The sequence below is a fragment of the Eutrema salsugineum genome, unplaced genomic scaffold (genome assembly GCF_000478725.1).
Source record: "Eutrema salsugineum unplaced genomic scaffold, Eutsalg1_0 scaffold_2, whole genome shotgun sequence".
NCBI lineage: Eukaryota > Viridiplantae > Streptophyta > Magnoliopsida > Brassicales > Brassicaceae > Eutrema > Eutrema salsugineum.
The window spans coordinates 7,382,782-7,394,790 of record NW_006256829.1 but is presented as its reverse complement, the minus strand read 5'-3'; the positions used below and the strand labels follow the sequence as shown (position 1 = coordinate 7,394,790).

At 34.8% G+C, this 12,009-nt stretch overlaps 2 protein-coding genes and 1 non-coding gene across 3 annotated transcripts; 1 reads left to right on the top strand and 2 right to left on the bottom strand.

Annotated features, from left to right (window-relative positions):
* Positions 1–794: 794 nt before the first annotated feature.
* On the bottom strand, positions 795–4,463 carry LOC18017427 (cytokinin dehydrogenase 7). Its single transcript, XM_006400631.2, has 4 exons — positions 3,626–4,463; positions 3,214–3,489; positions 2,198–2,460; positions 795–1,260 (listed from the first exon to the last, which is right to left on the bottom strand). The coding sequence occupies exons 1-4, from the start codon at positions 4,343–4,345 to the stop codon at positions 951–953; spliced, it is 1,569 nt and encodes a 522-aa protein (XP_006400694.1). The 5' UTR covers positions 4,346–4,463; the 3' UTR covers positions 795–950.
* Positions 4,464–9,470: 5,007 nt separating this feature from the next.
* LOC18017426 (NAD(P)H-quinone oxidoreductase subunit U, chloroplastic) lies at positions 9,471–11,020 on the bottom strand. Its single transcript, XM_006400630.2, has 5 exons — positions 10,669–11,020; positions 10,495–10,556; positions 10,130–10,219; positions 9,889–10,029; positions 9,471–9,710 (listed from the first exon to the last, which is right to left on the bottom strand). The coding sequence occupies exons 1-5, from the start codon at positions 10,931–10,933 to the stop codon at positions 9,615–9,617; spliced, it is 654 nt and encodes a 217-aa protein (XP_006400693.1). The 5' UTR covers positions 10,934–11,020; the 3' UTR covers positions 9,471–9,614.
* An 89-nt stretch (positions 11,021–11,109) lies between these two features.
* On the top strand, positions 11,110–11,181 carry TRNAD-GUC. Its single transcript has one exon. It is a non-coding gene; the product is annotated as a tRNA-Asp (tRNA).
* Positions 11,182–12,009: the final 828 nt, after the last annotated feature.

Sequence of the window (12,009 nt, the reverse complement as noted above, 5' to 3'; positions counted from 1 at the left end):
TGATTAATTGGATGATCTATTTACTTAATTATTGGGACAGCATGTGAAGAACAATCTCCTTTCAGTGACTATCAATTCACTCTTTTCTTATCCCCAATCGAACATGGCCATCAAATTTATAAATTTATGGAGAAATATACAAATCGAGTATTCAAGTTTAAAGCGTTAGCTAGAAAACCATTGCGTGCAGACAATTTCATGCACTAGCGCATATTTGGCATAATTGTCGAAGATCACGAAGAGTATTCCAAATTAATGTGTTAATACGCACTAGAATCTACGGCCTAAACCGACTAGATCCTCAAAATTACGGGTTAAAATTATATCCTAGTCCGTATATTAAAGGAGCTTCAGAATCAATCCTTACGGGCTAGAAGTACATATTAGTTGCTAAAGATTTCAAAAACCTATATAATGGATGACCTAGAGAACAATACTGACGTCCGCAGTTTATATCTAAAATTTACACTCACAAAAAAAAAATGGTCATCAATCCAAATTCGATATTAACTAACCAAAATATTTTTAGTAAGCTACGATTAATGTAAAAAAAGAAGAAATTTTTTAGTAAGCCACGATTTATTTCAATCATGTCCTAAGAACTGTTTGCAACTCCGTTTTTTTTTGTCTCCACAATAACTCTCTCTCCCTCTTCTTCTATTCTAATTCCATATCATTCAAATGATACTAAAATATTTCATCACCTAATCAATGAACTGGTAAAAAGTTAAAATACTAGTTAATTACTAGTGCTGAAATATTATAAAAGGGAAATGAATCCACAAGAATTTTACTTTTAGCCAAAAAAGAACGTTTTCCTTGTGAAGTGAACTCATAATTGGACAAGACTCAAAGACCCCCTTTTTTCATTGAAAAAAATATAAAAATTACATTACGCCCACAAAATTCAAGAATATAAAAGTGGAAAAAAAAAGAAACAAAATAGAGGGTCAAGGAGCTCTATTGAAGATCTTTTGACCAGGTGAAAGGATAGCCATGGGATCAAACATTGCTTTCCTATCAACGAATCTCGACCATCGATTTCCAAAATGACGAATCCATTTCTCTCGAGACTTGTAATGAGGAAGATACAGTTTGAAATCTATTCCGTTTTTGACACACCATTGAACAATCTCCTGGTTTTGAACTACCATTTTCTCGACCGATGAAGCTTTAGCACACGGCGGCACAAACCGAAGCAATGCCACAATGTAGAATATCTCTCCTTCCGGTAATACCACGGACGTACGGTCATCCCACCTGATACAAAAAATCCAACCAAGTTTTTTTATTTTAATCATTCATATGTAACAGTGTAATACCACTCAATAGAACAAATAGACATTCTAGAAATCACGAAGCCAAAATCCAAAGGGCATATCGGTCAACAGAGGAAATCAAATCTCGGAGAATAAAAAATGAAGTTTACGCAAACACTTTTTGGCACTTTGCCAAATAACCCTCTCGAGTGATTTCATTTTCTTACGTCGACCAGTTAGTACCAGCAAATCTCATTTTCCACATAAAGTAAAACTTCTTAAGACGAAACCACCCTCTGACCCCATACATAGCTCACTAAACGACAAAAGACAATTTAGTCAAAAAGGAAAAAAAAGTTAATGAAATTAACTGTAGCTTTTAGTGGGTCCCATAAGCGTATCTTTGTCCCCACAGATTTCATATTTGTTTTTTTAACTCTTTCCCTATACGGCTGCTAACCTTAACGACGGTTGCAATACAACTCCATCACCAACCCAACCGTAATACCTAATACAGAACCGTATTAATATACTAACCTTATTTTTATTTCTCGAGTTTAGTTTACGTGTTTAAGGAATTACAGTTTCCCGGATCTCGCTTAACAGAATCTTAACGATGTCACTAAATTTCATCTTGTATTGTACTTAAAAAGCCGTACGGTTATTAAACTGAATGAAAATAAAAACAATTTGCAGAGGGATTGAAAAAAGACACGTGTGCCACATAGGCGACAATTGGCAGGACTTGTGGAGCCTTTTAGCACGACTAATCATCATATGTGATTAACACGTGCCATAAAAAAACTAACTAGACCGATCTTCTTATAGTCTTTTACTCTTTTAACTATAGAAGATATATGCATTTGTCGTCGAACCACCAAAAAAAAAAAGATGGGTCCAGGTAATTGTGAAGAAAAAAAAAAGAGGGTAATATTCACCTGCTTCGCAGAAGTGGGTAGACTAGCATGGGCCCACCGACTCCGTTCTTGACAAGCTCCTTGAAAACCGTCCGATCGAAATCTCCGATGTCACGCTTCGACACGAAGAGGTTAAGCCACGGGTGCGGCGTTTCCCACGTGCCGTTCACCTTCGCGATTTCCTCAGACCGTTTTACCCTCAGTAAAAAGTCAACGTAAGGCAGATCCACCTCGAACCTCAATCCCTCGTTAAAGCTTAGCCGTCCGATCAACCTATCCACTCTCTTTCATTTTAAAACAAAAAAACGGAGTCAGTCAGGGGTATTACGGTACATTTTGCTTAGCAACTCCAAGTTTTAGCCATTTCGGGGACCGTTTTCAAGGCAAATCATCAAAATGTTGCTTGGGGACGTTTACATAGATAATTACAAATTTACCCTTACGTCCATACCGCATGATCAATGGATACGGCACACGTGTTGGGTTTTCTAAAACGTTCAAACCTAAATAATTGAGTTAGAAAAAAGCAAGTGATCTAAAGATATGGGTTTTCAATGAGAGAATGACAACAAAAACAAAAAAAAAAAGAGAAAGAAAAATGAGACAAGTGTCGTTCTCGTAATAACGTGGTTAAGAGAAGGGCAATTGAGAGAAGGAATCACATTTTTTTATTTTATTTTTGTATGTCAGAAATCCAAAATGGAAGATACATTACCCAATGTATGGTCAGTTTCATATTATGCAGTCAGACAAGAGACTGTATAATTCCCTTACCCACCCTATTATATTTCCTCAATTGAAATATATATAAAAAATACATATATCTCTATCATTTTTCACTATTTTTTGAATTTTAGTTTGTAATCATGAAGGTCGAGAAAACTCAAAGCGGTCCTGTATTAAATACGTGTCGAATGAATGTTAGTGAGCAAAAAAGTGTCCGCTAATTTCAATCCGACGGTCAACTATACACTAATCTTAAGCTCAATTTCGTTTTGTAGAACATCATATAAGAGAGTTTGTGTTTCTGAAGTTACCTTGTCGACGGTTGAGTTGGAGTCGGAGTCACGGTAGTGAAGAGCGAGTTCGAGGCAATAGAGAACCGACCCGGAAGATTGTGGAAGTCGGGTCGGGTCAAAATCGTGGTCTGGATGGAGCGGAACTGTAGGCCATCCGTTGGCCGGGTCATCGCCGTTGACGAACACGAATCCTTCCACGTAATCAAACGATGACTCATCTTTCTGACTCACCAGCCACTCGGCGTCACGAGTGAACTCGTCGAACTCGGCGTAAACCACCCTTATCCACCTCACCTAATACAATCATTAATAATCTTTACTTACTCAAGTGAAATCTAAAAAAAAAATCACCCATCAATCAAATTTTTTTAGAAAGATATCTAATTGAGAGATATTATATTATGATTATTTTTGGTTTTAAAGTATTCACCATATGTGGTGCTGGCTGTAGCAAAACCCTAGCTCTGGTGATGATACCGAACTGGCCAAGACCACCTAAAACAGAGAAGAAGAGCTCTGAATTCTCCATCTCCGAGCAAGTCACGAAGTCTCCATTTCCCGTTACAACATCTAACTCCGTTACATTTTCCGTCTGTGGTCCGTAACGGAACGCTTGTCCACTAACGCCGGCATTCGACAACGTCCCGCCCACCGTTAACCCGAGGTAATCCGTCCACGACCTCGGCGCCAACCCGTACTCCGAAACGCACCGTTTCAACACATTTTCCCATAATGCCCCTCCGGAGACATCGACGAACGCCGTACCACCGCCGGATAAAAAACCAACCTCGAAATGATTCTCCGCCGTGGAACGCATATCGATGACAAGCCCTCCTTCAGCCATGGCTTGGCCGTTGATAGAATGGCCGTTTCCACGCGCCGCCACCGTGAGTTGATCGGACCTCAGAGCTGCTTTCACCGCTCCGGCGATATCCTCCGGTCCCACAGGTCTCACCACGGCAAGAGGCTTCACACAGTTCATGCCACCGAAATCCTTCCCGGCGATATCCGCCGTAGCGCCGCCGCACAAGATTTCCCCCTCGATGTCGAGTGACTCAGACACGGCATCGGTAGATTTTCCGGCGGCGGTAGCGGCGGAGGCTGCGTCGGCGTCGTTATCCAAGAAGTATGGCTCTATGTAAGCTATCATTTTTTGTGTGTGTTAATGTGTATGTGTGTGTGTGTGATTTGCTATTTGAGAGACTCTATCGCATATGGAAGCTTTTAGCTTTTGGAACCAAACCTTTTTTTGTTTGTCTGTGGTGAGAGAAGCTGTGGCTTAGCTTTAAATAGCGACTGGGTTTAGCTTTAGGATTATCCTTATTTTAACTGTTGAATTTTTTAATTTAATCCGGCCGTTGAAATCAATATTTATATTAACGTCTTTTTATTATGATTTGTTATTTCAAAAGAGTATATTGGATTTAAAAACGTCTCCTAAAATTGTCAACACTGAGTTATGTGAAGATAACTAAAGGAGGAAAAAACAAAAGAAAAAAAGAAAAAATTCAACCATCCTTAAAAGAATGGTTAAAGGATCCTCAAAATCTGTCCCGTACCCAAAAAAGAAAACTAAAAAAGAAAAAGAATGCAGAAAAATCTAAGAATTTATTGTGTAAGAAAGTTGGTCTGAATGCTTACGGCATTATAGAAAGATGACGTAGTTATTGTTTTTTCAAAAAAGTCAAGAAAATGAGTTTACCATCATATAACTCAATGAGCTAGTTGAAATTATTGGCTGAAAAAAGAGAAATGTTAAAAAAAAAATGTTTATGTTTTTTCTTCTTACGTTTACGTTCTACGATTACCAGAACACAATAATAAACCTGTGAGTGTTTTTCTTCCGATGAAGATTACATGTTACAGTTTGATTTCTTTGAAACCCAAAAGATGCTTCTATCTTTGGTACAAATATTGCTAATTCCCTAAACTCAAAATTTGTTTAATCCAACAAATTTTATACAGAAACTATAGAGTAGACACTGTTTTCTAAAAACCATCCGAATTTTTACAAGGGTGGTAATAATTTCTTGGATGACAATGTTTATATGACTTTTGCAGTTTGCTTGACATTACTTTGCTTATTTATGCATACATTGATAAATGGATGAGTTTTGGAGTTTGGAGTTTTTGAGACTTTTTGAGACTTTTTGAGAAAGAAAAGCTCTTCTCTTGTTTTTTTTTTCTTTTTTTTTCTTTTTAAGTTTGGAGTTTGGTTTAAAAAATAAAAAATAGATGAAGCTGGTCTGTGAGTATTCATTGTTTCGTTTGTTTTGTGCCTTTGTGATCTTCTCGAATGCATCCGTTCCTTGGAGTATCTGTGTTTGAAGTAATTATTGGCTTTGTTCTCATTTCGGGCGCTCATTTCTGCTGGTGTTAGATGCTTTTTTGAGATTAGAATAGTTCTTCTTGCCATATTTTTGGTATAGCTCCAGCATCTTCAAGTTATTTGGAAAAGGTCATAAATGAATTTCGGTTCAACCGTTTCAGTTTTAGTATTTTTGATTCATTAGTGGTTCTAGCAAGTTTTGAATATTTTTCGCTTTTCTAAAAAGATTATGTTTTCTGCCGGCTTTGTTTTGCTGATTTTTTTTTTTCTTTTTCTTGGATGTTTGGTTTATGTAAGTTTATCTAAGTTTTAATAATAAAAATCTAGAGAAAAAATTAAATATTGTATATGTGCAAGAGTTTTACTTTTTAAGATATTTATAATGGCATAGGATGAGTAAAATCATAACAACTAACAACACAATAATTTTTCAAGTCACATAATAAATCTTCTAAACATTATATTATAAATCCATGAGTTGAATAACATATTATGTATCTATTTTTTAATGATATTATAGTCAATTTACATGCTGAAATGCTTTGATGGTCAAGCAAGTATATAACTTTTGGATCATTGTGTTGTTCCGGTAGTAAACCATTAACTTTCAATCTTTTTGCCATTTTCATCTATTTCAAATGCATGTACACACAGAATTGACGACAAACGTCTCTCTCTTCGCAACCTTTAATAATTGTGGTTTAATATTGACTTATAATAATCGTGGGGCAGGCAAATTTACTTTATCAAATGAATTTAGCTGACTTGGGTATTAAAAGGGAAAAAGACTGTGTCCGACTCAACATTAAAGTATAACGATTTCTGAGGACAATTCCCAAATTCCGCCCGAATTAAACTAACAAATTCCGGAATCTTGTCCAATAAAGTAATTTAACAACATCAATAAACCCTAGTATAGTATCCTACTGGCTTCAAAAAGGCTGGCCTGTACTAATCATTTTGATAATATATGTGAAACATAAAAGATTATGTTGACATGTACTAAACTAGACGATTTATAATCGTAACAATATTCAAGACAAAAAAAATCAACAAAAACTGTATTTTTTTTCTTTTCATAACGTAACCAAGAATTGTTCCTAGTGAATATTGTAAAACAACAGTGAATATAAGTTCCATCGCGAACAATTATGTTGATCATTGATGGCAATTATTTTGGTGAAATTCGATCGCTAATGTTGTCACATTTCAAAGATATATTAACAACATTTTCGAGTATTATTTAAAAACATAACAACTGTTTGGAGTTTATTTATTTATCAATCTTCAGACAATGAGCTTAAAAAAAGAAGTAAACACATTGGCGATCAGGTGAACATTACGAAAAAAAACATTATTGGTGATTTTTACATCAATCTAGAGTCGTTCCTAACTATTCTAATCAAATAAAATCATTCATTTTATCTTAATTTTTAAAATTACTTATATTTTGTTCAAGTAAAATTTTAATAATATTGTATTAATATATCATAATTAGTAGTATAAGAATTTGCATAAAACAAAATTAAAATGTGCTGAATTGATTCTCATACAACACTTTACAAGATGTTTATCACTCTAGCTAAATATTACTCCCTAAGCATAACCCAAAAATTCACTTATATAATCATGAGCCGTAGACAAATTTGTTTTTATAAAGGTTGGCTAACCTGATCAATCATATCAGTATAGGGACAGTAACCAATAATATCGACAAATGTAGATGGATAGAAGGGTTTTTCCCATTTTCTTTCTAGAACAAGATGGTTACTTAATCCTCTTTGATAAATCAATCATTTTTTAAAACAACAATTAAACACGTACGTAACAGAGAACTATGAAAATCGAAAACTCATTTTATTAAAATGATTAAAGCAAAAATCGTTTAAAAAGCCCAAAAGTAAATGAAATAGAATAAAACTTGCCTTAAAGATCAATTATCCCTTACTAATGAGCACGCATATTTTTTTTTTTGTCATCGTGTACTCTAAAAAGTTTGACTTATTAATATATTTTGGCGAAAGCATGTTGACTTACTAATTATATTTTATTGAAATATATTTAATAATGTAAAGAGAACTTATTTCGTTTCATATTATATATTTATACTAATACATACATATTGTAATTTTAATTTTAGTCGATCATGTCAGAACGTTAAATATATCTCTTCTACAACAAAAAAGAGTAAAATACACTTCCGGTACTTAAAAATTCCATAATATAGTGTTATATTTGAAGTTATGTATTAGTTTTGTCGAATAATTAAGGTATCGATGGTTTGTTTTATTCGTGCTTTCATTAAAATCATAATCTTTAACATCTATACGAAATTATTCTGCTAATTGTAAATATAAACTGGAATGTTTTGCTTACAATTAATCCCAAAAATTGCAAATAGAAACTGTCATTTGTTAATTGTAAATATAAACCAGAATTCTGCATCTCAAAAAGTATTTGGTAAAATGTGAATATAATTCATAATTATTCAAAAACACGTTGAAAAGTAAGTTTAGAAATTGGCATTTGGAAAAACTAACGCCAAATTGGCATTTAGAAAAAATAACGCATAAATCACTATAGTATTTTTTTATTTCAATCGGAGCCAAACTAATTACTAAAAAAGATTTTAAAAATAGAGTTTTTTCTCGAATAAAATGTATATACAATATAGTAATAAAAAAAAAATCTGATATAATATGTTGATTTGTATTAGTGGGTTGTGTTGATCATCCAGATCAACATGTTGTTTGTTGACAAAAGTAGAAATAAATATCTATGAATAGAATGTGGCCTTGGTCCTTGCATAATATCACTCAAACTCCAGCTTTAGGCCACATTTGTAAAGTAAGTGTTGTTGACTCATGGCACCATTTATTAGATGGTATGTATGGACTATGGAGGTTTAAACTTTACTTAATTACTCCTATGCAAAATTTACCCCTTTTTCACCGTTTTCCTTATCTCCAAATTCTCACTCTCTCAATCTCTTTAGTTTCTTTTGTTCTCTATTTTTTCTCGTCGTTTTATTTTTTATTTTTAAGAAAAAGAGATTAATGTTTGTGATACCACTAGAGCCGTTGGCTTTTAATTTTCTTCTACAAAATACGGAAAAGCTTGATCACTAGTTTATTCTGAAGTCAAACCGGCCGTGTAATCTAATTAATATCTACGTTCCTAAAACAAACTGCATTTTTTTGTATATAATTAATTCAATAACTGTACTAAGTCAATAACTTAAACATTTTTATGTATTGGTGATTAATATATAGATTGAATTTTGATCCCAGACTCCCAACGACGTTGGCTTTAGAATCAGACTTTAAAGCCTCCCTACGAATATCCGATTTAAGATTTTTTAATCAATTTTTGTCAAAGCCTTCATTTGCATCTCTTCAATTATCATGATTTTTCTAATTTTCATTCAAGTTTCTTATTACAAAAAGTAGGTGCTCAGCACGCCCATCTGTAAATGTCTGCCTATCTTTGTAAGTAAAAAAAAATATATATATATTTCAAAAGAAAATTGAAATGATGTTACAAAAGATAGACAATATTGAATATACATTATCTGATGCTTTCTATACGTAAAATATAAATGGTGTACATGTCCATGTAATAAATAACAAAGTCATTATCCTTAGACCTTGAATGGCCGTGTCTTTTTTTTTTCTTTTCTTTTTTTTTTTGATTTTCATTTTTTCACCTTTAAAACGAAGTTTAACATTCAGTCTTATCTTTCTTTCTTTTTTAACGAAAGATGACAAAAAAGACTTAAGGGTGAACAATGTACATTTTAGAAAATACTCAGATTTTTGTTTGTTTAAAACTATTTAAATACTAATATAATAGATGGAGTTCTTTGTCTCCACTTATTAGGAGACGAAGTATAGACGTGATGCCGATTTTTGGTCTACGAAATGATTTTTGATCACACGCTACATCATGGAGAAAACTTAATTGCTTATTGTTCTGTTTATAAACATATGATTGTAGCTTGAACATGGTCAGATATTACACGTAGGTGTTTAAATGGTGACTAAATATACATCGAAAGTTATTTGAGATTGTGAAAGAACAGTGTAAGAGGCTAACGATTGAATGCAACAGAAAGAGCAACACCAAGGACAAGCCATGCACCAATAAAGTATCCCAGAATCCTCGTCGGTCCTACATCTTCTGGTTCCTGTCCATTTCTCCCCCAAACATTTTATTGTAATTAGAAGAAGCCGACTTCAAAACTAAACCGGAACCAAACTTTTATTTTTCTAAACCGAACGCTATTTTTGCTAACGATGCGCATTCTATAGTGTTATAAAACATTGACAAGAAAACAAAACAGAGCGGTACATAGCATAACATACCTGAGGAGGCGGCTCTTCTCTGGATGGTTCCATGATGTCAACCTCGAATGGCCACACGTACCGGTCTGATTTTTCGCTTCTGGCTAAGCTCCAATCGTACATTCTTCTCTCTTCCACGGACGACAAGATCGTATATGAATCCTATAATTCATCCTCAATTCCTTTTTATATCACTCAATGAATCTCACAAAGGTGATATAGTAAAATTCAAAAAGGTATGTAATTAGTTCTTTTTACTGACTTTGATAAGCTCCATCTTGTTCTTGAGCAGTTCTTCGTCTAGCCCTTGTCCCATTAGGTCCTTAACTCTATCTTGGTAACCACTTCTAACCTGATTAAAACAAAAATGATTCCTTTTTGAACTATTGCTACTTCAAGATTCAAAGTAGATACTTTTATAACTCTTGGTTATCAACTTTGTTTAGTATCATCAGAGACGTTTGATAATTTGAAGTAGATTCTCTTCTTGGCATAAACAGAGCTGCTCTGTATCGTATGAGCAATCAAAACTTAGACAAATCCTGAATCTAGAAATACACACCTATATGCTGAAGAAACACTCAAGATTCAATATAAAGAGATTGAAATGGAGCACGCAAAACTCACCTGATCATAAGAACAGTTTCTGGGAAGCCCAAGCCGGCCGTAGTGATCCACATCTGTAATCGCTGCATTCTAATCCAAACCCTCATCAATTTTTCTTCCTCCTCGAAGATTCACACACACACAAAAAAGAAAACGAAAGGAAGAGAGAGACAGAGAGAGAGAGAGAGGGATTACGAAGGCCGCGGAGAGCGCGTTCGACGTTGAGAGCTGAGATTAAAGACGGAGTCTCTTTCGGTGCCTCATCAACGGCGGTGCTAGATCCACCGTCGGTTTCTGCCTCCGCAGACATATCACCGGAGTTCCGTGCCGGCGAACAGAGAATCCGCTTGGTGACTGTTGGCTTCCAAGGGAAAGAGCACGTGATTGGCACGTGATGGAGGACGGACTCGCCGGGAATGTGCACTAACGACGGCTGAGTAATGGTCGACAAGGAAGCCATGGCGCTAAAGGGGTTTACACAGTAACACAGAAGATTTCGAATTTCAATCGGTGAATGTTGTTCATTTGATAACAGATTTCGAAATTGTGTCAACCATAGAATTTTTTCGATGTGGATAGTTTCATTATAGTTTATATACATATATATTTTATAAGCGAGAACTCTCGAACATCAAAGTCGTTGTAGTATAGTGGTAAGTATTCCCGCCTGTCACGCGGGTGACCCGGGTTCGATCCCCGGCAACGGCGTCTTTTTGTCCTTCTGTGTTATCAAAACTGTTTTGCGAAACGCTGTCGTTTCTATCAAAATTTACCTTTTTGTTTGTTTGTTTGGTAAACTATCTTGACAGGCGGAATTACTTTTTACGTCACTGTTAAAAGTAAACGTAAGCAACAAGGTCCCGTTTCATGTGTATCTTTTTTGAATTCTCCGAGTAGTTTTTTTCTCGATTGACTGTGGCGGAGTTATTTAGTTAGATAAAAATGTCAAAATTATATAATAGACTTGATAATTTATTATTTTTGTTATTAAATTTTTTTTTCTTTTCTATATGGCTTTTGTAAAATTTATTTAGCGTGGAATGATCTTATATAACTCCTTAGAAATACCCTAGAACCAAAATCGAAGGCAGCAACACTATATAACCCTCTCTCTTCTGGGGTTTTCTTCTTCTGTTTCGTTCGTGATCGTCGTCTCTTTTCCCTCTCTACATACCCACAGGTGATTTCTTATTATATACCGATTAGAAAATCCCTACTATTGTATAATATACAGACCCTAAAACATCCCCCCAACTTCTCTCCGTTGCGTTTTTATGATTTCCGACAAGTATGTTCTGTCTCCAAGTTGTGGAAATTGCGTTTTTATAATTGTATAGTAATTCTGAATTGTTAATGTATTTGATTAGTGGAAATCCCGGAGATGGAATCAAGATCATCGAACTCTGTTGTTCTGCGTCGTATCCGTCCATTGGCGGGATCGTTCAGATATTATCCATACACTAGGTCAGTGAATGTCGTCCCTTGCCTTTGATCAGATAGTTTTCTCAGCCAGTACTCTCTTACAGGTTATAAAGT

Coding starts and splice junctions, on each gene's coding strand:
- LOC18017426 (XM_006400630.2), bottom strand. CDS start 10,933: ATGGCTTCCTTGTCGACCATTACTCAGCCGTCGTTAGTGCACATTCCC. Junction 10,220..10,494: donor GAAACTGTTCTTATGATCAG/GTGAGTTTTGCG, acceptor TGTTTTAATCAG/GTTAGAAGTGGTTACCAAGA. Junction 10,030..10,129: donor ACAAGATGGAGCTTATCAAA/GTCAGTAAAAAG, acceptor GATGAATTATAG/GATTCATATACGATCTTGTC.
- LOC18017427 (XM_006400631.2), bottom strand. CDS start 4,345: ATGATAGCTTACATAGAGCCATACTTCTTGGATAACGACGCCGACGCA. Junction 3,490..3,625: donor TACAGCCAGCACCACATATG/GTGAATACTTTA, acceptor TGATTGTATTAG/GTGAGGTGGATAAGGGTGGT. Junction 2,461..3,213: donor CCAACTCAACCGTCGACAAG/GTAACTTCAGAA, acceptor TTAAAATGAAAG/AGAGTGGATAGGTTGATCGG.